This window comes from Poecile atricapillus, chromosome 8 (assembly GCF_030490865.1).
Source record: "Poecile atricapillus isolate bPoeAtr1 chromosome 8, bPoeAtr1.hap1, whole genome shotgun sequence".
NCBI classification, from domain to species: Eukaryota; Metazoa; Chordata; class Aves; order Passeriformes; family Paridae; genus Poecile; species Poecile atricapillus.
The window spans coordinates 26798006-26822628 of NC_081256.1; the positions used below are offsets into that span (position 1 = coordinate 26798006).

The following is a 24623-nucleotide window of genomic DNA, read 5'->3' on the forward strand; positions in this document are numbered from 1 at the left end:
GTAAACACCAGTGGATTCTCTAGATCAGTGTTTAAAGTTGTACTCTTTCTAATCAAGTAGTGACTATAGCTACATGTCATAAAAATCAGATTGCACCTAACTAATCATTAGGTCATGTTTTAATTGGGTTTTCTAGTGAAAAAGGCATCCTTTGTCGCTTGTGCTATTGAAGGGGATATAAAGAAAAATATAACAGATACTATTACAGAAAGAGAGAAAAATAAATAAGAAGCAGCACATCCAGACAGTGAGTCCATTCCATGGATTTACAGTCTGCATGTTACAGGCATGAAGCAGAAACCTGCTTTAAAATAAGATTTAAGGAGCCCATGGAATCAAAATCCAGCCTGGCATGCTAAGGAATACTGTTGGAGAAACTTACATTGAATGCTATCAGCACAACAGGCTGAGTCACTGCCATGATGGGCAGCAGCTTTAAGAAAAACTGATCTCTCTGATAGATTCAATATAGGAATAAAGTAACTAAGAGGAACCATTAAACTCTGTTTATTTTTATCTTTAATTGTGTAAAGCAGTACTTTAATTGTGTAAAATTAAATAGAATAGTCTGAAAAGCATTTCAGGAAGAAAGCAGGGTTTTTCTTCCTCACACTGGCAGCAGGTCTGGAAAAGCTGCTTTCATAAATATAGCAAAAGTCACACCAAACCCCTTGGAACCTTGTATGTCACAGTAAGCAGAGGAACTGTTAATGAGAACAGGATAATTGTAACTAAACATTAATTCCTCTCTATTTATTTTGGTACAAGGTCAATTCTGATGTTATTTCTTCCCATGCCAAGTTATACCAAACACTGCCCAAAGGTGTTGCAGGCAGGAGAAAACAAAAACTGAATTAATCTCAGATGGGAACAGGAAAAGTCATTTTGGGATCCTTTGAGGTTAGTATTGCAATCCTTCTAGGAAATAACAGAAATCAAAGCAGAGGAGAGAGCATCTGCTCATCACCTCCAGCTCCATGCACAGGATGAGGATGAAGGACGTTCACTGCTCCTGTGGGAAGGCAGGGATGAGGCTGGGACAGGCACTTGGGGCCACAGCACTCCTGAAACACAGCCAAACCCTGAATTCAAAGGGATTTTATGGAAATCAAGCCATCTAAAGCATCCTGTGACACTTCTCTACATGAAGCAAAATGAGCAGCATGAAGTGCCACCATTTTGTAATGATTGCCCTGAAATGCACAAAAACTAATTAAAAGGAAATAAGAAGAAACAGCCTGAAAGACAAATGGGCACTAAAAATAATTTGCTCCCAGATCAGAGAAAGCTTATTTCTCTGTGACAGTACTATAGACACAAACCTCAGAGAAGCAGGCATTTCTGAGGGTGGTCGATAGCTAAAGCATTCCCTGCAAAAATATTGGGAATATCCCCATAGACCATAAAGAAAAATAAGCATTAGGATGATAAAGTACTTCCTCTCCTGTCAAAAATATATTGCTAGATATAAAATCATGGCAATTGAACCTCTTACACGAGGTTTTTAAATTCGGGCCTCTGTAGAAATGTGCTCTAACAGGATGATGATTGTTTTCCCTGGCTGCTGCTCACCCTGGAGAGCCCCCAGCCATTGTGCTGTTGCAGGAGGAGGATTTCCGCTAGTAAACCTGCCAGGGGAACACGAGCAGGCGTCCCAGGAGCTGCATTTCTTTAGGAGAATGGAAAACCCCTCAAGTGCCAGGAGCTGTAAGGAGATGTGAGCCCAGGGCCCCCCAGGTAACGTCATGCTTGTTTTGAGAGACTCCACAGGCTGATCAGGGGAGAGGAGACTCTGGGACTGTTTAAAGGGAAAAAGAGAAAGTCCAAAGTACTTTTAAAAGTACCATCCAAGGATGGAGGCTGCTGCTGGAAGGGTTCCCACATCCCAAGCCGTTTGCCAGCCCAGCTGAGACAGAAGTGCTGGGTATCCCTGCAGAGCCCGGGGGCAGCTCCAGGCTGCCTTGGCTCACAGCTGCTCTTCGTACTTCCATTTGCAGGGGATATTTCTGAGTGCTTTCACTTGTCACCCAGCTCTAAGGATTAGTTTTTTGCACCCTGCCTCTGTTACTACAGCTGCAGAAGCCACGGGCCGTGCTTCCACGAGCCACACTTCACCTCCTGCCTTAGCACAGAGCAGCTCACCCTCAGGCTGCTGCACGAGCACTGAACACACATTTCCCGTGCTAGATAACCCAAACTGGGTCACTGAACTCCTCTGCAGGAACTGCTGATTGCATCTGTCCCACCACACTCACACAGCCTGTCTCTCCAGCAGATTCACCCCCCTGCCCCAAGCAGTGCCACAGCCAGCAGCGCTTTTTTCTGCTGTAACTTATTTACTTATAAAAGAGACCATTCTTAGCTGTTCAGCTGGCTCCTTCCTTGTGCACCTGTGGCAGCCCAGGAGCAGCCCAGGAGCAGCCAGGAGCAGCCCAGGAGCAGCCAGGAGCAGCCCAGGAGCAGCCCAGGAGCAGCCCAGGAGCAGCCAGAAGCAGCCAGGAGCAGCCAGGAGCAGCCAGGAGCAGCCCAGGAGCAGCCAGGAGCAGCCCAGGAGCAGCCCAGGAGCAGCCAGGAGCAGCCAGGAGCAGCCCAGGAGCAGCCCAGGAGCAGCCCAGGAGCCTTGTGCAGGCAGGGGAGCAGCCCAGGAGCAGCCCAGGAGCAGCCCAGGAGCAGCCCAGGAGCAGCCAGGAGCAGCCAGGAGCAGCCCAGGAGCAGCCCAGGAGCAGCCCAGGAGCAGCCCAGGAGCAGCCAGGAGCAGCCCAGGAGCCTTGTGCAGGCAGGGGAGCAGCCCAGGAGCAGCCAGGAGCAGCCAGGAGCAGCCCAGGAGCAGCCAGGAGCAGCCCAGGAGCAGCCAGGAGCAGCCAGGAGCAGCCCAGGAGCAGCCAGGAGCAGCCAGGAGCAGCCCAGGAGCAGCTCAGGAGCAGCCCAGGAGCAGCCAGGAGCAGCCCAGGAGCCTCGTGCAGGCAGGGGAGCAGCACCAGGGCTCCTGTCCCACCCTCTGGAGCCCCATCCTGCTGGAGCTGCTGGGGCAGCTGGGATCCAGACCCTGCTCTGTCACCACTGCCCGCTGCTCCAGCCCCTCACCTGGCCAGGGGACACTCCCCAGGCCCTGCCCAGCGCTGCATCACCTGCTGGGTGCCCCAGCAGCTCCTCCACGATTTCCCCCAGGCTCTTTTGAAAGCTGGGCTGTGCCAGGCTCAGTCCCCACCTTTCCCATCAGAAGGAAAGAATCGGGCCAACAGCAAGTGGGCCGTGTCTGTCCCTGAACAGCATTTACCAAACAGAGCAGGTCTCTGGGAAGGAAAAAGAATTCCTAAGACCAAGCCTTGGAGCAACCAAGAGCACAGGATTTATTTCAAAAGGCAGCAGGCAAGCTGCTGGATTGCTTTGTTTTTCAAATAATTTAATTATTTCATCTGGACGGTTTTTTTGTGAGCCCTTCCATCCTGTGACTCTTATGTAGCTGTGTCAGGAAGTGAGGCAAGAGTGCAAGAATGAGCAGAGCAGCGGTTAAAGGTTCCACTTCACTTTTGTGGGTCAAAAGCTCGATAAGGCACAGAAAACTGAAAGGAAGATGAGTCTTGCAGGCACCTTGCCCTGCCACCAGCTCCCTGCAGCGCTCTGCCCCAGGTGTTTGTGTGCTCAGGTCAGCCCCCGATGCTGCTGATCCAAAAGCTGCTTTGAATGAGCAGGTGGAGCTGTGGGTGTTTCCACGAGTGCTGCACACCTCGGGCTGGGGTGAGCACACCTCCCCAGCCAAAGGAGAGCGCTGGGCTGCTGTACACAGTGCCCCGAGGTAAAGCTCCTCCTGGGCTCCAGGAAGAATATTTTTAGCTTAAATATTTTTAGAAAGTGAAAACCGAATTGAAACCAAGCAGAAGTCAGCTGGATTTGTATCTTCATTGGTGCCAGCAGGAGCAGCCGGCTCTGAGCTGCCCGAGTGGCCGGGGCTGGCCGGGCAGGCAGGCTCACACAGCCCCAGGACAGCCTGGCTGGGCAGTTCGCTGCTCTGCACACATGTCCCCATAAACCATGACTAAAATAAAGCAGAGCAGGAGCTGCTGTGGCACTGAGCGCTGCAGAGAGCTGGGGCCAAGGAGCAGAGGCACCTGAGCCCAGGGCTGCGCTGCCCGGGCAGTGCTGGGGCAAAAGGCCATGGGAGCAAAGGCAAACCCGGGAAATCCCCTCTAAATGTCAGGAAAAACATTGCAGGACGTTTTACACATTCCAAGCTGCAGAGGACCTGAGGTTTGGTTGGGTTTGGAATGAATAAGAGACAGACCCAAATGTTTTCTCAGGGGTGTGGAGCTGGCTGTGAATCCCCTCCAAAGCCAGGTTCCTGCAGCTCACACCTGAGGAGGAGCCCGAGTGCAGCCCAAGGTCCTGGGCAAGTGCCAGCAGGGCTGGGAGCGCTCAGCCAGGCAGGGCCAAGGGCAGCCCCTCGCCCTCCCCTCACTGCTCTTCCCAGGAACAGCTATTTTTAGGTCACTTACCGCCACTAAAACATACTCGGGCTGTTTGCAGGCTGACTCACAGCTGAATTCCTGTTCTGGAGGCATTTTCAGTCCACACCCAAAATAAGGGAAGACAAAACAAAATGAAACCAAAAAAAACCCCCCATCTGAATCAGAACCAAAGCCCGTGTCCAGCTGTGCTGATGCCGGTGCCTGCAGCCCAAGTGTGGCTCTGCCTGGGAGAACCTGCACCCACAACCCACTGCCCATCACCTGTACCCACACCTTCACCCACTGCCCATCACCTGTACCCACACCTGTACCCACAACCCACTGCCCATCACCTGTACCCACACCTGCACCCACAACCCACTGCCCATCACCTGTACCCACACCTGCACCCACAACCCACTGCCCATCACCTGTACCCACACCTTCACCCACTGCCCATCACCTGTACCCACACCTGCACCCACTGCCCATCACCTGTACCCACACCTTCACCCACTGCCCATCACCTGTACCCACACCTGCACCCACTGCCCATCACCTGTACCCACACCTTCACCCACTGCCCATCACCTGTACCCACACCTGTACCCACTGCCCATCACCTGTACCCACACCTGCACCCACACCTGCACCCACAACCCACTGCCCATCACCTGTACCAACACCTTCACCCACTGCCCATCACCTGTACCCACACCTTCACCCACTGCCCATCATCTGTACCCACACCTTCACCCACTGCCCATCACCTGCACCCACAACCCACTGCCCATCACCTGCACCCACAACCCACTGCCCATCACCTGTACCCACACCTTCACCCACTGCCCATCACCTGTACCCACACCTGCACCCACAACCCACTGCCCATCACCTGTACCAACACCTTCACCCACTGCCCATCACCTGTACCCACACCTGTACCCACTGCCCATCACCTGTACCCACACCTTCACCCAATGCCCATCACCTGTACCCACACCTTCACCCACTGCCCATCACCTGCACCCACAACCCACTGCCCATCACCTGTACCCACACCTTCACCCACTGCCCATCACCTGTACCCACACCTGCACCCACAACCCACTGCCCATCACCTGTACCAACACCTTCACCCACTGCCCATCACCTGTACCCACACCTTCACCCACTGCCCATCACCTGTACCCACACCTGCACCCACTGCCCATCACCTGTACCCACACCTGCACCCACAACCCACTGCCCATCACCTGTACCCACACCTGCACCCACAACCCACTGCCCATCACCTGTACCCACACCTGCACCCACAACCCACTGCCCATCACCTGTACCCACACCTTCACCCACTGCCCATCACCTGTACCCACACCTTCACCCACTGCCCATCACCTGTACCCACACCTGCACCCACAACCCACTGCCCATCACCTGTACCCACACCTGCACCCACTGCCCATCACCTGTACCCACACCTTCACCCACTGCCCATCACCTGTACCCACACCTTCACCCACTGCCCATCACCTGTACCCACAACCCACTGCCCATCACCTGTACCCACAACCCACTGCCCATCACCTGTACCCACACCTTCACCCACTGCCCATCACCTGTACCCACACCTGTACCCACTGCCCATCACCTGTACCCACACCTGTACCCACTGCCCATCACCTGTACCCACACCTTCACCCACTGCCCATCACCTGTACCCACACCTTCACCCACTGCCCATCACCTGTACCCACACCTGTACCCACTGCCCATCACCTGTACCCACACCTTCACCCACTGTCCATCACCTGTACCCACACCTGCACCCACTGCCCATCACCTGTACCCACACCTGCACCCAAAACCCACTGCCCATCACCTGTACCCACACCTTCACCCACTGCCCATCACCTGTACCCACACCTTCACCCACTTTAGCCCTGCTTAGCCCAGCTCAGGTGAACCAGGTAATGCTTTGGTGCTTTATTAAGTTAGATTTTTCCATGTACTACTCAGGAGTAGAAGAATTAAAGAGTATGCGAAGCTTGAACATAATGGCTTTTATTCTATCACATTTTTCATTGCAAGGCCTCAGTAAACTGTGCCATGATCAGAAGTTTCTCTCATTAGTTTAGGGAAATGGAAGTCATGGAGACTTTAGAGATTGCCACTAAATCAAAAGTACAAACCAGGGCTGTCTCAGAAGGGGGAAGGACCAGAGCCCAGCAGTCTCTGAAGCCCTCTGAGGTGCCCGGGCGCTGTCTGGAGCTGCCCAGCTGAGGAGAACCTGCCGTGACCACTGCAGGTCACAGGTGACCAGGCAGGTGCTGGGGCAAAACCAGCATCACTGTGAGGAAACCAGGTGGCAGAAGGTTGGGAGCTCTGCTCAGCACTGGGATCCCAGGACACAGGACCAGCTCTGCCTTTGCACCTTTCTGATGATGGATCTGGGGTATACATTGACAGAAAGAGGATGCATTTGAGGCTGATGAGTGCCCGTGGGTAAAGCCATGCCAGTGTGTGCTCAGGCAGGAGCCCTCAGTGACTCCGTCACTTGGAAGGAGCAGATGACCCTGCTCACCTCAGTGGACACAGCAAAATGAATAACTGAGCATATTAATCCATAAAAACTGTCACTGCACATCGTTTACAGAGAGAAATCATCTCCTGGCCATGGGATGGCTCCTGCTGTACAGACACCTCTCGGAGAGGGCAGTGGCTCCCGGTGTGCCCGTGGCTGCAGCCCTGCCTCGGGGCCTGGGCTCCTTGGGCAGGATGAGGACAAGGACCCCAGCAAGACCAGGGCAGTGACACCTGGCTGCTGCTGGGCTGGCAGTGCCTCCTCTTCCAGCAAACCCAGCCTCGAGGAGGAAATCTGAACTGACAAAGCACCTTGAGCTTCTGTACAGCGGTTTCTGGGCTAAAACCCCCAAAAGTAGTGAAGTTTCTTCTGCATTTCTGTGAAGAGCACAAAGTCATCTCCCTGGTGGGCACAGAAGTGCTGCTGCTGTGCGGGGCTGGGACCCAGACCTGCCTTGATAACACTGTGACAGGGCTGTGTCCAGCCACTGCACCATGTGACACAGACCAAGGCAGATGTTGGGGTTTCGTGGATACTCCAGAGGTCAGCAAACAAAGTAAAACAACACAGAGGAGACATTTTCTAGTTTTTTAAGTGGTTTATTATCTGGGAGCTGGTGCCTCCAGCACGGTGAAGCACATTGCAGGTGACTGACACATCAGAGAGCAGAAGCCAGGGTGAGCTGGGTGATCCCTGGAGCAGTGAGTCCCTGGCAGGGCTGGGGCCCCTCGGTGCCTGCAGCAGCACAGGCAGGGGAGGGGGCTGCCCACACCCTGCCCACCTTCCCTCCCAGCAGCCCTGGCCAGCCCGAGCTCACAGGAGCTCATTACCCCATCGATCTTTCCCCTGTCTCTTTGAAGTCAGGTCAGTCCATTGGAGAGTAACTTGTGCTGCTGATCGATCCTGCAGGGATCAGGCAGGGACTGGCTCCTCATTAGCTCCTGGTTCATTAGTAGAACTTGCTAATGAAGTTTGAAGGAAGTTCTGCTTCAGGCTGTGGATGCCACGGGCACTTTTGGACAGTTACACTGGAGACAGGTAACTCCATCCCGCACGAGAGGCTGTGTGAGTGCCGTGGCAGCGTGCCTGGTGACGCAGGAAGGCGCGCTGTGTCCCAGCCCAAGCCCACGTTATGGCTCACGGAGCAGCTGTCTGAGAGCAGTGTGTTCTCCCTCCAGGAGCTGACTTGATGCTCTTTTGATGGCCGTGTTACCTGGCTGTGGGGTGTCCCAGTCAGAGAGCACGGTCCTGCTGTCCTGCTCCAGCAGAGCATTCCCCCCCTGGCTTGCTGCAGGCAGCTCAGCAGAAATCTCCCATACAATAAGGTAACAGCTGCATTTAGAGGAACACAATCAGCTCACACCTATTCTATTGCATAAATAAAGTTATCTAAAGAAAATCACATTGTTGAATGCTCTCCCTAAGAGAGTTTCCTCCCAGACCTCTCCCACTGCAAGGGGTCTCCTTACTCCTTCACTTCCCAGTGGTTGTCAGCCTGCCCAAGAGCTGTCTTGTTTTGGCCATCAGCATCTCCCTGAACTGGTCACCCATTAGGAAATAAAAAACAGGATTAATGGCACTATTCAGAAAGGCAAAGGGTCTGGTGATGATGTAAATGGTGCTGATGATTCCCTGCGTGCACTCAGAGACGTTCAAGGCCGGAATTCGGGACGCGAGCCGGACGTTGCGCATGACGTGGTAGGGAGTGAAGAGCAGGGAGAAGATGACCATGGTGAGGATCACCAGGGTAAGGGGCTTCTCCAGGGGCAGGGCAGAGCTGATTTGCTCGCTCCTGTTTTTAAGAAAACGAACCATCTTCACGTAGAAGCAGCACATGGTCAGGAGGGGAATGAGGAAGCCGAAGACAGTCAGGAACATGCTATAGATGAGGTTTCTCACGGGGTCTCCGGAGCTTGCGTAATCGAGACATTTGTAATTGCTGCTGGGAGTTGGAGGCTCCAGGAAATGCACCAGTGGCAGCAGCTCCAGGATCACCCCAATCCATATGGCAATGGACACCATGAGAGCTGTTCTCCTCTTCTGCAGGGTGTGGTCCCTGAAGGGGTGCTTGATGAGCATGTAGCGGTCAGCGCTGATAGCGGTGAGGAAGAGGATGCTGCTGTACAGGTTGGCGTGCAGCAGGAACCTGTTGCTGTGGCACAGCACGCCCTCCTTTGCCCACTGATGTTGGGAGTAGCTGTTCACCAGTATTGGCAGAGTGCACAGAAATAACAAATCTGATATGGATAAATTGAACAGGTAGATGTTGCCGCTTTTCCATTTTTTCAGGCAGAAAATGTAGCCAAACACCACAATGGTGTTTCCAATGGCACCTAAAATGAACTCAAGGGTGTACATGGTGGAGAGATAATATTTTTCTAGTACTCTGTTTGTCAGAAAACACTCACTGGTCTCATTCATAGCCTGGAAAATCAAAAGGAAAAGAATAAACACCAAACCCAAGTAAAAGGCCATTGCACAGTTACTGTTATATCATTGCTGTAATCAGTGAATGCTATTTCCTTCCAGCCTACAGGGTAAGTGGATATGTGACCTCAAACAATGTCTCTCACACACGGGATCGGTACTTGCAGACACTGAGCAGGTAGAGAGCAAGATGAAACCTGCACAGCGAAGAGCTGTGTGGGGAAGTGGGAGCATCACCTGGATGAAGGTGGCAGTCACAACGTGCTTGGCCAAAGCCAGGGCAGTTCCAGGGGCCAGGAAAGTGAAACCAGCCCGCGGGTGCCCTGTCAGCGCCTCGTGGAGTCATCTGCCGGTTACCCAAGGCCAGTCCCGTGTTCCTCCCTCGTCACCGAGGCAGAGGTTTGCTGACAAGGCTGGTGAGGGATGAACCCTGCTCAGAACTCATCGGGGAGCCAGGAGAGATGTGTTTGTTAAATTAACCCAGCCCTTAACCGAGCACTTTGTGTGCTGGTAACACTGCACGGAGCATGGAGCCCGTCTGTGCGTTCTGCCAAAGCGCTCTTCGAAGCTGCAGAGCTTGCTTTCTCTCTAAAGGTTCAAGAAATGCTTTCAGGGAAGGAAATAGAGCAGGATCTCAAATGTTTACTCCTCTCCCTCCTCAGCAAAGCCACCTGCCCCTGCCACAGGACACAGACAGCCTTTGGTGAGAGCCTTGGATACAGGGTCAGCAAACAATTGGACAGCAGAGAAAACCAAATGCCAGAAACTGGGATATAGACCAAAACCAAACTCAGGCTGAGGTTAAGCATTTCCAAAGGTGTTTCAGTGTCAAGAACTTGTTCACAGGTCTCTGCCCTCAAAGCACTGTATTTCATTCCGAAGGGAGATCATGAGGCAGAACAAAGACTTCATAAAGCTATTTCCATCAAGTCTCTGTACGAACTCTGTGCCCCCAGGAGACAGAAATGCTACAGAGAGCACTCGCTCTGCTCAGACCCCACCTGCTGCACCTGCCGAGCCCTGTCTGCTCTTGAGGAGAAACCCAACACCTTAGAGAGAGGCTAAATCTGGAAAGCACATCATGGACATTAGCACTTTAAACAGCAATAATAATTTAAAGCTTGGAGTGGACAGATACATTAATTTAGCAAGTTGTTAGGAAAAGGCTGCCGGATCACTGTTAAGGTGGGAAGGTAAAGCAGTTAGAAGCACACTCAGAAATGGGCTTGGCAGAGGAACAGAAGAGGCTGCCCAGCACTGGAGCCCTTACCATGGCCAGGGCTGGTGCTGCAGTCCCGGCAGAGCTGCGGGATCCCGGCGGTTTGCGCGCCCGGCTCGCTCATGAACGGGGCCAGGCGAAGGCGGGATCTGTTTGCTGAGCTGTCGAGATGCAAACAACACTTCCCCTTCACAGGAAGCCGCTGGGAAACCAGCTGGGAGGGAGAAGGCACCCACTGCTCCCACCCCATGCCCTGAGAGAGCCGGGGCCTGCGGGAGGGCACAGGTGGGAAGAGGAGCCTTGGTTCTCAGGCAGCAGCGCATCTCCGCTCCAAAGCTCGCTGCTCTGCCCAGCATTGCTACAGCAGTTATCGGCAAAGATAAAAATACAATTAATGCTGCTAATGCAGAATGACCAAACCCCACAGAGACTTATTCCACCCCCTCTGCCATGGGCAGGGACACCTTCCTCTAGACCTCATTCAACCTGCCCTTCAACATCCTCGGGTATGGGGCAGCCACAGCTTCTCTACCTTCCTCCCCCCTCCCCTTTATTGTGATGTACTTCACAGTTAGCAAATATTAACCCTATTAATACATATAAAAAGCTATTGCAGCTTTTCTCTGGGGGACAAGGCAAATAAATCAGCTCATATTTAGGCATTACAGAAGCTGATTTAAAATTTCCCCCATGGCTAATAACCAACACTGGCTTCTCATTTACCAGCTTTTAAATATCTTGTTCATTCAGGCAGCTGCTGTTGCATTGAAGGATAAAATAGGGCTGAACAAATGGAGCATTTCTTCCTTCCTGCTGCAGTAACTCCTCAGAAAACTGGTGAGGGAGCAAGAACTGCTCCTTAATGCCATTTCAGTAGGTTTAGATTGGCTCCTGCTTTACAGCTCTGTGACTATAGCATCAGTTGATTGTACCTCTCAACAGTTTTCTAACCCTTAGTTATTTTGAGGCTGTCCCAGTCACACACGCTGGTACCTGTAACTCCATTGCCTTTCAGCAGCCCTGTCGGTGAGAATCCCCTGAGCTGGGGGTCTCAGCAGCAGGCTCTGTGGCTCTGGAGCACCTGGCACTCCACTCCAGGCAGCTGCTGGCAGGGCAGGCTGGGTCCTGCTGGGGGGCTCCAGCCAGGGTCAGCGTGAGGAACCAGAAGGAAGCGGGAGGGGGAACTGCGAGGGCAGCGCTGGGACCCTCCCCGAGCCCTTCCCGGGAGCAAGGACCTGGCTGAGCACACAGCACACCAAGAACAGCTCGACCAACGCCTCCAGAAACACCAGGAACACAAGGGCACTGGCAGGTCCCAGGGTCTGGGGTTTTGAGGGTGGTTTCTTGGGGATTTTTTGGTTTTTTTAACCAGTGTAGTACTTCAACAAAACATTAAGGGTTTTTCAGAAATGGGTAATGGGGAAGCCCGGATTGCTGGGGATACTTCGAGGATGCCTCATTTCCTCCTTGACTCACTTGCAAGCAGGAACCCCATTCTCTTCATGCACCTACCAGTGCACCCTGTGCTAGGAGAGTCTGATCAGTCTCCCTGTGCTTGGGCACCGTTGGAGGGTTTGATCTCTGCACCCAGAGCTGGCTCCAAACAGGGTCGTGAGCCTGAGCTTTGTCCTTGGCTGTCAACCACCAAATCCAATTCTCCCTTCAAGGGAAGGCTTTTGGAGGAGTACCAAAGCCTTCCCTTGTGGTGGTTTGTCTTGTTTTCTGGTGTGGATAAATGGGTTGTTTACTGCAGCTCCAGCCTCTCCTGCCAGCAACATCAATAGTGCAGCTTTCACTGTCTCATTTTGTGCCTCACCACGCACTTCCAATCCCAAAAGTCTATTTTAAGAACCTAAACAAAAACATACAGCCCAATCAATCATGAGTCCATATTTAGGTGCTGGTGCTTAGAAGCCATTTACTTCTGGTTCCAAGAGAGTCCTATAAAAACACACAACGGAAGGTTGGCAATTTCTGGCTGGCATTGTTGCTTAGAGCATAATTTTTTCTTCTGCCTCACAGACAGACATTCAGTGTCCCTGACACAGCTGATGCCTGAGGAAACACGATATTGGTGGCAGCGTGGGCAGGGAGGATGGCCCAGGTTTGCTCCAGCTGGGCTGGCACAGCACCTCCAGCATCCCTGGAGCGAGGCAAAGCCACCTGACCCCAACACTTCAGCCCAGTGCTGCTCTATCAGCAACATCCCAGAGCTGCAGGGCAGGAGAAAAGCCAAAGCCAGCCTGGGTCACAGCAGGGCAACCTGCTGAGGGATGTGAAGTGTGCACGGCCCCTCCAAATCAAAAACAACCATCCTGCCCAAGCAGTCTCTTGAGCAAGGCTGTCCTCCTGGAAACCCCAGCTGAGCTCGTTCCATTAGCATTCACAACCCAGAGATGTCCATCCCAGGGAACATTCTTGTGGACCCTAAAACTGTATAGAAAACCAGACCAAAGGAGTTACTGAGCAAAACCCCAAAGCCCAACTTCCTCAGGAACACTAAGAGGCTGTTAATTAATTCCAAATGTGAGGGGAATAAAACTGCAGCACAACTGCCTCTGCCAGCAGACTGGAGCGCTGGGATGTGCTGGCAGAGCTGCAGGGAGACGCGAGGAGTAATTCCCAAACACTCTGGGATTGAGCAGGGAGCCCAGATGTGCATCCAGAGGGTGTGCAAAGGTGCAAAGAGAGAACTACAGAAGCAGTGCTGCCTCCCTCCCGACAGCCCCTGCCGGCAGTGGGAGCAGAGCTGACACCTGGGGCTTCAGCACACCTGCCCTGTCCATGAACAGGACACTGAGCGACAAAACACACTGCACTGGAATCAAAACCAGCTTTAATGCTTATATTCAGCTGAGTAAAGATGGAAAACAGCAATCATCCCGTATGCATTCCATCTGAACAGGCTGCTCAGGAAAAATAACCCAGAATTATTGAAGATTCAGTACCTTTTATGCAAAAGAAAAGCAGAGAACATGAAGTACCTGCTCAGTGTTTGATTTGCTTAAACCAACAGCCAACCCCTGCATTCATGCTTCAGTCAAAAATTTTAGGGTTTCTATTTAACACACAGAATATTTACACAGAGGTTATTTGCTCCACACAGCCCGCTGAACCATGTTTCTTTTTCAAGCCTATAAAGCTACTAAGCTAATTCTAGATTTTAAGGAAACATGTGTAAAATCTGATGAACAATTTTAAGGACAATAGAACACCTAGTACATGACTTAACAGGTAAGTGGAGCACAGACCATGCAGCAGTGTTATCATAAGGCTGGGACCTTCACAGCTTCCTTTTTCCAGTGAATATCCAGTGCTGGTTTGCTCCACTATTTCCTGCTAGTTCAAGGATTAAAGAAAGGAAGTAGGAAAAAGAGATGTGCTTTAAAAAAACCCACAACACAACAAAAAAACCCAAATAAACAAACCCCAAAACAAACAAACAAAGCCTAAAACACTTGCACAATTTTTCAGCCATCCCACAGGGTTTCCAAGTGTTTCCCTCAAGCTGTGCAGGGCAGGAACAGCAGCCCCAGCCCAGCCTGGATGGGCAGGTCCCTGCAGCTGTCCCAAGCCTCCTGCAGCCTCCTGGTGCTTCTGTTCACCCCATCACCCCCAGCAGCAGCAGGGCCCTGCTGCCACATCCCTCAGAGCCAAAGGGGACACAGGACAGCAGCCAGCCCGCGCGTCCCGTGTCCCACAGCGACCCGGCCCTTTGGCACACGCCGGTCTGAGGCTGCTGTGACAGGAAGAAAAAGCAGCAACAGAGACAAAACACCAAATCCCGGAGGCTGAGGGTCAGAAGAGGAGCCCCAGGGCAGTGCTGGCAGTCTGGGGTTTGAGGTTCAGAGGACGGCACGGGAGAACGCGTGGGTTAGGATCAGGCTGATTTCCTGCCAGAGAAGGTGGGACACGCTCCAGCCCCTACACAGCGGGAATTGCAAGGGAGACGGAACCGCGGCCCAAATCCAGCCCGGCTCCGTGGCCCAGTCACACCTGGCGGGCGGGAGGGCTCCATTTCCCGCTCACAGGTGCTCCCTCAGCCAGTCCAGGCAGGCGTCGAACAGCCGATGGCCCACGGCCAGCTTGAAGGGCCACACGAGGAAGGTGACGGCGCCGTGGAAGGCGTCCTCGGCGTGGTGGTGCGTGACGGGCACGCCGGCGGCGCGGAGCCGGCCCGCGTACATGACGCCGTCGTCGCGCAGCACGTCGTGCTCGCAGGTCAGGATGTAGGCGGGAGGCACGTGGCGCAGCCGGGACTCGCTGGCCAGCAGCGGCGACGCCCGCGGGTCCAGGAACCCGGGGAACCTCCGCGCCAGCTCCGCTCCGCCCGGCGCGGGGCCGCCGTACGCGTGAGCCTTCCTCATCTCCGCGGGCAGCCAGCGGCTCCAGTTCACAAACTGGAACAGGTGGCTGGACTCGGCCGGGACGTGGCTGTTGGAGTCCATGGCCTCCCTGAGAGCGGGGTCTGATGTGAAATACTCGCTCCAGAACCTGACCATCAGTGACCTGGACAGGATCGGCTTGTCGGCGTTGTCTCGGTAGGACGGCAGATTCAGGTCCAGGGCCTGCAGAGCCGGGTAGATCAGAATTTGAGCTTTGAGCTTCGTTTTGACTTCAGGGTCCTCCGACAGCTGTAGAAAAAACCAGAAAGCATCGCAAAGAATCAGTAAAGGTGTCGGTTCTCCCACGCTGACAGGTCACTTGAGGTAAAGAATTAAGACACACATCTTGCAACATGAGCAAAATAAGATTATCGATAAAACCAGGATTAAGAAATTCTGAATCTGTAGGCGGGTCATCAACAGTATGCTGTAATAAAAATTCTCAAACATAAAATATAATTTAATTTTATTTCTTATATTGAAGGATAATTTTTTTGAGGAATACTTTTTGAAATTTTGATGCTTTCTGGAGTATTGACAGAAGATTTTCTATAGATTCAGAAAATTTCCATTCATGCATCATGAAACTTTCAGGTTTCTAGGTCTCCTTATCATTTCACACAATTTAGAGCACGCTCATTTGTTTGTTTTTTAACTCTGAGATGTTACAACACAAGCAATAGCAATTCTGTGCATCTTAGAGATGTAACAAATAAATGTGATGTCACTGAGGGGCTCAGGCACAGTCACTTGCCTGGCCCCCGGTGCCCTGTGACATTCTGTGTGCACAGACCAGCGAGTGCTGGGAGCTGAGCTTTTCTTAGTGGTGGTGAAACGACAGGAATACTGATTCTGAGCTTGCAAACCATTTCTGTTGTACCTGCTGTGCCACGGCCGCGGCCAGGTTGCCCCCGGCGCTGTCCCCGGCCACGCAGACCCGCGCAGGGTCCACCCCGTACTGGGCCAGGACCTCGCTCTGGAGGAAGAACTTGGTCACCAAGTACACATCTTCAAACTGGGCGGGGAAACGGTGCGGAGGGGCCAGCCTGTAGCTGGTGGAGGCAAGAGAAGCGTGTTAGTACCTGCTGTTAATAAAGAGAATTATTTCTCCTGTGCCCAGAGAAGTGGGAGCTGGCCATCCCAGAGGATCCACTTTGTTACCCACCCATCTTCATAAAGCCAAAGTAGCCACCAACCACAATTCCCCACTGTCACCCTGGCAGCCTCTGCTCACAAATGTTTATAAATCAGCAGGAAAGCACCACATACAGAATAAATAAATCAGAATAAATCAGCAGGAAAGTGACCAAATACAGAAACATTGAAAAATCCGATTCATTGAAACAGATTAATTTATTCCAAACCCTCATGCCATCTGGAAGGAGAATGTCTTACTTGACCGACACCACGACAGCATTTATCTCGTTTGAAATCCTCCGTGCCATGTAGTCATAGCCGTGCATGCCTGAAATGAGAGCCCAGGGCGTGAGAACGGACCCACGCCCAGAACTGCCGGCTCCTCTGGGCAGCAGCTTTCAGCTGCCTTTCCCAAAGCTCCCCCTGCTTTTATCCGGTGCCACAGCGGTCCCCTGCCCCTCCCTGCCTGTGGCAGATGCCGGGAAGCGAAGGGCAGCGCTTGGCAGGGCTGCGGAGGTGTTCAGCGATGGAGCAGAGCTCACCTGCGTCTCCCAGGCACCAGCCGCCGCCGTGGAAGTAAAGCATGGCCCTCCTGAGCCCCCCGGCTGCCCTCCTGGGCAGGTACAGCCGGACGGGGACCTGCTGGAACTCTGTCTCTGTCACAGTGACGTTCTCATCGGATGTGGGAGCGACCAGCTCCACAACCGTGATCAGCCTCAAGCTCTCCATGTAGTGCATCAGCCCCAGCAGCTCGGCCGCCTCCGACTAAAGCACAAGAGAACGGGAAACTCTTTCAAGTGCAGCCGTCTTTAGTGTCAGTCTGAATTCCCGTGGAGCCTGCAATGCCCTGCACAAGCGTGTGAAGCCGCTGTAGGAGTCAGAACAGCAGCAGAGCGCATCCATCCGAGCCTGGCGGTGCGAGGAGCGCTCTGTGACACGCTCTGACACTGCCACCAGCTGTCGAGCAGGGCCAGAGCCAGGGCTGCTGCTCCCTGCTCCTCCCAGACACCTGGGAGCTGTTTATGGGGTCACCTCACAGCCCAGTGCCCAGCCCAGCGACCCACAGCACCGGCACAGGCACAGAGAGCCACCCACAGCCACCCACAGCCACCCACAGCCACCCACAGCCATCCACAGCCACCCACAGCCATCCACAGCCACCCACAGCCATCCACAGCCACCCACAGCTCCTGCCACCAGCCTGGGGACAGCCCAGGGACACACTGCACACAGCCACCCACAGCCACCCACAGCCACCCACAGCCACCCACAGCCACCCACAGCCACCCACAGCCACCCACAGCTCCTGCCACCAGCCTGGGGACAGCCCGGGGACACACTGCCTGCTCTGGGGACAGCCCGGGGACACACTGCCTGGCGTGGGGACAGCCCAGGGACACACTGCCTGGCGTGGGGACAGCCCAGGGACACACTGCACACAGCCACCCACAGCCACCCACAGCTCCTGCCACCAGCCTGCTCTGGGGACAGCCCAGGGACACACTGCCTGCTGTGGGGACAGCCCAGGGACACACTGCCTGCTGTGGGGACAGCCCGGGGACACACTGCACACAGCCACCCACAGCTCCTGCACTGCTGCCAGCACCAGCAGCACGGCTCCTCCACCACCACCCCTGGCCGTGGGACATGACCCTCTTCCCACCCCAGCCTCATCACATCGCAATTGAAACAATATGAAATAAAGCCCAGTTCTTTCATGTTATCTGAAGGTGAAAACAGATGAAATTCACAGCAGGTTTGAGTTTTAAAAGAAAGTATCCAAACCTGGTGCAGAACCTGTTTGAAGTCTGGCTCCCAAGAGATGCTTTATTGGAACAATGTGAGAGCCCCATGCTGGAACTGGTCCTCTGCTGATGGTGTAAGCTCTAGACTTCAGGCTGTGATGGTGTGCAGTCACACAGTCTGACCCTGCCTGTTGTATTTGTTTTTCTTAAAATTGTATTAAATCAACTGTTTAATCACCATCTACATATAACCAGCTTTTGAGCAACCTGGTCTAATGGAAGTGTCCCTGACCTTGGCAGGAGGCTGGAATGAGATGAAATTAAGGATCTTTTCCAACCCAAACCAGTCTGGGATTCTGGGATTCCATGACATAACCTTCTGTTTCAGGAGCTAGAATAGCACACAGCTCAGCCCTTGCTGGCAGTCTTTGACAGGGATTGTCACCACATTTTTGAGTCACCTCTCTCTGAAGGCTTGGAGCGCAATGCCAGGAGGAGCCCTGCCAATCCCTGGAATTGGGATGGAGATGAGTGGGCAGGCGCTGTGTTGTGGTTTTAAATCACACGCTGGTACGTGGCAAAAGGAAACACTGGTCCTTGCCATTAGCTCCATGAAAACAAACAAATACAGGTGCCAGAATTGCCGTTTTAGCCACAACATTGACACAATTTGCATAAACATTTCTCAGTTGTTGCTTTTTCCCCCAAGGATTAACATCTTGAAAAAACAAATATCTCAGTCAAAGTGAGTCCTGCTGTGACTCCAATGAGCTTGTGAAAGCCCCGCGGTGGGAGGATTTCCCTGAGCCCCAGCACTGAGGATTCCCAGTGCTCCCAGAGCTCTGTTTTCCACAAGTGGACAATTTATATTGTGGAAAACCACAAAAGGAAATGGTGTCCTCATCTGAAAATCACTCGTTATCCCGGTGTGAGATTATTGGGTGTTATGGAGCAGGAAAGGCAGCACTTTGGGGTTTGGGATCCCTGTGCCTTGGAAAGCATTGTCCCCAGTCACCCCCCCTTGCAGTGAGGAGCAAGGACAGACCCTCCAAAAGCCGGGGAGAGGGAAGGGAGCCCGGCTGTGGCTGGGCAGTGCCCACAGGGCTCCCAGCAGCTCAGCTTGCAGAGGGGCAGCAGCTCGGGGGCCGCTCCCCATGGACCCGACACGGGCAGCTGGAGAGCGGGGCCCGACTCTGGGCTTTGGGGCTTCCACAGAGGGATTGGTGCTGCCTGAGGAGGGAGGGGGCTCTGGGGAAACGTCACACAACGACAGCAAAAGCATCGTGTTGTGTTTTGTACTTTCTGCAGGCGTTTCAGACCAAGGGTGTGGGGTACTTCCTTAAACACTCGAGGGATTTAGGGCTCAGACACCACAGCAAGCGGCAGATTTGTTCTCAGAGGCTGTTCCCCACCTTGGCAGCACATGGACACAGGACATGAGCATCCACAGCCAAGGGAGACATTGCCAGCCTCCCTGCTGCTCAGAGGGGAGCACCAAGGGACTCAGCACCGGCAGCTGCTGGGCTGGGGCTCCCCAGGACCTGCCACAGCCCAGGGGACGGAGATGTGCCGTGCCGTGTGCTCTTGGCACACCCTTCTGGAGAGGATTCCACTGCTCAGGAATGCTCGAGGGTGGCACTTTGCTCCCTTTGCTCAAACCAACATCAGGGAGCTCGAAAGACCAGAGCTGGGTCTGCAAACACAGCCCTGCCCTGAGTGACCGCGAGTCACTGCCCTGTACCTGGGCAGCCATTCAGGGTACACTAAGGACAATTTAGAGCCGCGTAAATCTAATTCAGTGCAGCTCCGGGGACGCTGTGGCTGTGTCCGTCCCTTGGGATTATGGTTTCACAGGAGATGAGAGTCCAGTTACAAAATGCCTGCCCACAGCCCCGCTGTCCCCAGGCACCCCGGACACAGCTCCATCCTGCAGGGAAAACACACGGTCCCTGCACAAACAGGACGCTCCTGCTGCCGGCAGTGCCGTGCTGAGGTGAGGGAGGTGACAGTGTGACCGAGCAGGCACCAGGCGGGCAGGGACAATGAGCTGCCCGTGCCCTCCTTGCAGGCTCCCTCCAGCAGGGGATTTAGGAGGGGAAGCAGCAAGGCAGCACACCAACACTGCAGGCTACAGCTTCTTTCTTTCTTTCTCACCACTATCATCTTCCACTGCCTCAACCCCTGAAATCAAAACAGGGGGCCCTGACACACCCCAAAAAACTCCTCATCCTCCCTCCTCCTGCAGACTGAACAGCCCTAAAGAGGTACCCCTTGCCAAAAAGGGCTGTCTCACACAGACATGCTGTTTTTGGGGGGTTATTCTGTCAGTGGATTTCCATGAAACCACAAAAATCAACAGAATGTGAGAGCTGCTCTAGTTCTCCCCCGCCGATAGCCAGTGCTGCCAGGGAGCTGAGTACAGGAATCAGGGATGAGTCAGGCACGAGTGCACAGGACTGGAAAGCAAGAGAAACTTGTCTGTGCTTGTCGACCCACAGTCACACCCCACATCTCACTCTCTGAACGGCCCTTTCTCAAGGCTGCAAGATCAAATCTTTCCTACATTTCTTTCTATCACAGTCAGTTTAGTGCTTCATTTCAGCTCCCGCTGTCCTTCAGTTAGTGTGACACCGCACCGTAGAGCGCCCGCAGCGGGACACGCGTGTGCCCGGAGCCCCAGGAGCACGAGAACCCCCCCGGCCGCAGCTCTGCCCTCCCGGCCCCCTCCGCCTCACCAGGTGCCCCACGGCCCTGAAGGCAGCCGAGACGAGCATCACTGTCCAGGGCTCGGCCAGCTCCGGGGGCAGCGGGCTGTAGATGTAGTAGCCGAGGAGCGCTGTGAGGAGGCACAGGCAGAGCAGCTTGGTCCCCATGCTTGCAGGCTCCGCTCCGGCGCGGGTGGGAGCAGCTCTCACCGCCTCCCAGCAGCCACAAGCCAGCACAGGGCAAAGTTAATCCCGTGTTTTGCTTGGGTCCCGGCCAGGAGGTGATTTCTTGTCGTATCACCCGGGGCAGAGGTTACTCCACTGTGCAGCTTCCAGAACAACAAGTTTCCCCAGCAGGGTGTACAGCCACCGGGAGCAGCCGAGCCGGCCAGCCCCGCACCAAAACCCACTGCCCACTGCCAACCCTGCACCAAAACCCACTGCCAGCCCCACATCCAACCCTGCACCAAAACCCACTGCCAGCCCCACATCCAACCCTGCACCAAAACCCACTGCCAGCCCCACATCCAACCCTGCACCAAAACCCACTGCCAGCCCCACACCAAAACCCACTGCCCACATCCAACCCTGCACCAAAACTCACTGCCAGCCCCGCACCAAAACCCACTGCCAGCCCCGCACCAAAACCCACTGCCCACTGCCAACCCTGCACCAAAACCCACTGCCCACATCCAACCCTGCACCAAAACCCACTGCCAGCCCCGCACCAAAACCCACTGCCCACATCCAACCCTGCACCAAAACCCACTGCCAGCCCCACATCCAACCCTGCACCAAAACCCACTGCCAGCCCCGCACCAAAACCCACTGCCCACTGCCAACCCTGCACCAAAACCCACTGCCCACATCCAACCCTGCACCAAAACCCACTGCCAGCCCCGCACCAAAACCCACTGCCAGCCCCGCACCAAAACCCACTGCCCACTGCCAACCCTGCACCAAAACCCACTGCCAGCCCCACATCCAACCCTGCACCAAAACCCACTGCCAGCCCCGCACCAAAACCCACTGCCCACTGCCAACCCTGCACCAAAACCCACTGCCCACATCCAACCCTGCACCAAAACCCACTGCCAGCCCCGCACCAAAACCCACTGCCCACATCCAACCCTGCACCAAAACCCACTGCCAGCCCCGCACCAAAACCCACTGCCAGCCCCACACCAAAACCCACTGCCAGCCCCACACCAAAACCCACTGCCAGCCCCACACCAAAACCCACTGCCCACATCCAACCCTGCACCAAAACCCACTGCCAGCCCCACACCAAAACCCACTGCCAGCCTCACATCCAACCCTGCACCAAAACCCACTGCCAGCCCCGCACCAAAACCCACTGCCAGCCCCACATCCAACCCTGCACCAAAACCCACTGCCCGCACCGGGTCACACGGACAAGCCGCAGGGACGGGAGACAGGGACAGGAGGCACGGACAGACGGAAGGGACAGGAGGCACGGACAGGAGACACGGACAGACGGAAGGGACAGGAGGCACGGACAGACCGAAGGGACAGGAGGCACGGACAGACCGAAGGGACAGGAGGCACGGACAGACCGAAGGGACAGGAGGCACGGACAGGAGGCACGGACAGACGGAAGGGACAGGAGGCACGGACAGACCGAAGGGACAGGAGGCACGGACAGACCGAAGGGACAGGAGGCACGGACAGACCGAAGGGACAGGAGGCACGGACAGACCGAAGGGACAGGAGGCACGGACAGACCGAAGGGACAGGAGGCACGGACAGGAGGCACGGACAGACGGAAGGGACAGGAGGCACGGACAGGAGGCACGGACAGACGGAAGGGACAGGAGGCACGGACAGGAGGCACGGACAGACGGAAGGGACAGGAGGCACGGACAGGAGGCACGGACAGACGGAAGGGACAGGAGGCACGGACAGACAGAAGGGACAGGAGGCACGGACAGGAGGCACGGACAGACGGAAGGGACAGGAGGCACGGACAGGAGACACGGACAGACGGAAGGGACAGGAAGCACGGACAGACGGAAGGGACAGGAGGCACGGACAGACGGAAGGGACAGGAAGCACGGACAGACGGAAGGGACAGGAGGCACGGACAGGAGGCACGGACAGACGGAAGGGACAGGAGGCACGGACAGGAGGCACGGACAGACGGAAGGGACAGGAAGCACGGACAGACGGAAGGGACAGGAGGCACGGACAGGAGGCACGGACAGACGGAAGGGACAGGAGGTACGGACAGGAAGCACGGACAGACGGAAGGGACAGGAGGCACGGACAGACGGAAGGGACAGGAGGCACGGACAGACGGAAGGGACAGGAGGCACGGACAGACAAAAGGGACAGGAGGCACGGACAGGAGGCACGGACAGACGGAAGGGACAGGAGGCACGGACAGACGGAAGGGACAGGAGGCACGGACAAGCCGCACAGACGGAAGGGACAGGAGGCACCGGGCGCCGCACGCTCCGGCAGGGTGAGCACAGCCGTGCCGCTGCCGGGGGCAGTGAGCGGCCGCTCTGCAAGGCAGAAGCTCAAGCAGAGCCTGGGACACAGCGCTTTTATCTTTTCAGTTTGAAGTTTCGGTGATTTCTTTGGCTGAAGTTTTACCACCAGCAAATCGGCTCAGCGTCGAGCTCTGTCAGGCTGAGCAGCGTGTGGGGCTGGAGCATCTTTGAAGGAGCAGAGCAGGAAACATCACAGAAGGCTGAAAGCTGAACCATGTGCCAACAGCCCAAACACAGATGAAGACTGGCCCTTAGTCAAACTTTCAGACATTTCTTTAAATTCTGGGCCCCTCCAAACGAATCAAGAATTTTACAAATCCATCTGTGCTCTCTCCTCAGTCCCTCTGCTGCACAACAGTCAGTGGAAGCCCAAGGTTCTTGACCCCGTCCCAACAAACCCAAGAGGGGACACGGCTCCATGGCCACTGCAGCAGTGCCAGGGGCTGGGCAGGGGACAGCCCAGCCCGTTCTGGCATGGGTGAGGGTGGCCTGGCCCTGGGTCCCAGCTCAGTGACGCCTGTACACGCAGGGCTGGGCACAGACCAGCAAAGCCATCTCCTCTTCTGCACAGCTCGGGTCTTTTATCAGGGGCTGAGAGGTAAAACATAGGTAAAGAAGCCAGATTTCATGGGAAGATAAGGCACAGCTGAGCAATGGGGAATGCAGCACAAAGCCCTCTCCTGTCCTGTCCTTCCCCAGGAGCAATGGGAGCTCCCAGGACAGCTCTGGCATGGGCAAACAGCACGGAGGAAGATGAGGCCAGACCTGGAACCACCACAAAACTGCTGTTTTATTTTGTTGCACTTTAGGAAGATTTCCCACTGTCCCTCCATGCTGGTGTCCAGGCAGCCTGAGCTCTGCTCCTGCCCTGAGGCCACCCTTGGCTTAGGGCAGGAGCTCACAGTGCTTAACCTTGAAAGACCAACGTCTCATCCTGTGCCAGAGCCACTCCCCTGCCCTCCAGTGAACCACCCCAGCAACCCCCCTGAACCCACAGCACTCCCAGATAAAGGACATCATAAACTGGTTTATCCAAAGGAACCGCACAGCATCAGCTGCAATAGGGAAATGCCCATAATGTCAATTTTATCAGAGCCCTTTCAGTCAAAGGGACCTGTTGGGACAGCCCAGGACCTCCCTCAAGGAGATGTCAAATAAAACACATGGATGTTAAAATCCAGATCAATCCCATGCAGTGATTACCCTTCATGCCTCCCCCCAGCACCAGGCCCTGTACTGCCAACGCTCTCCAGAGCCTGCACCAGCAGCCAGCACTGCTTCCTAAAGCAAACAAACATTTGGTTTAGCCCTTTTCCTCCTTATTTATTTCATTAAATAAGGTTGGACGGAGCTTGGAACAGCTGGCCTAGTGGAGGGTGTCTCTGCCCATGGTATGTGGGTAGAATGAGATGATTTTAAGACACCCCCACAACCCAAACTGTTCTGTAGTTCCATGAGGA

At 54.6% G+C, this 24623-nt stretch overlaps 2 protein-coding genes across 2 annotated transcripts; both read right to left on the reverse strand.

The window, feature by feature from the left end:
* Positions 1-7632: 7632 nt before the first annotated feature.
* Positions 7633-10511, reverse strand: SUCNR1 (succinate receptor 1). The gene has a single exon (XM_058843959.1). The coding sequence runs from the start codon at positions 9502-9504 to the stop codon at positions 8503-8505; it is 1002 nt and encodes a 333-aa protein (XP_058699942.1). The 5' UTR covers positions 9505-10511; the 3' UTR covers positions 7633-8502.
* A 2983-nt stretch (positions 10512-13494) lies between these two features.
* On the reverse strand, positions 13495-20888 carry AADAC (arylacetamide deacetylase). The gene is made up of 5 exons (XM_058843958.1): positions 20678-20888; positions 16740-16962; positions 16456-16525; positions 15941-16112; positions 13495-15309 (listed from the first exon to the last, which is right to left on the reverse strand). Exons 1-5 carry the CDS (start codon positions 20813-20815, stop codon positions 14701-14703), a joined length of 1212 nt encoding a protein of 403 aa, XP_058699941.1. The 5' UTR covers positions 20816-20888; the 3' UTR covers positions 13495-14700.
* Between the last annotated feature and the right edge of the window lie 3735 nt (positions 20889-24623).

Coding starts and splice junctions, on each gene's coding strand:
- SUCNR1 (XM_058843959.1), bottom strand. CDS start 9,504: ATGGCCTTTTACTTGGGTTTGGTGTTTATTCTTTTCCTTTTGATTTTC.
- AADAC (XM_058843958.1), bottom strand. CDS start 20,815: ATGGGGACCAAGCTGCTCTGCCTGTGCCTCCTCACAGCGCTCCTCGGC. Junction 16,526..16,739: donor CTGGTGCCTGGGAGACGCAG/GTGAGCTCTGCT, acceptor CTCTCATTTCAG/GCATGCACGGCTATGACTAC. Junction 15,310..15,940: donor CCGCGGCCGTGGCACAGCAG/GTACAACAGAAA, acceptor TTTTTTCTACAG/CTGTCGGAGGACCCTGAAGT.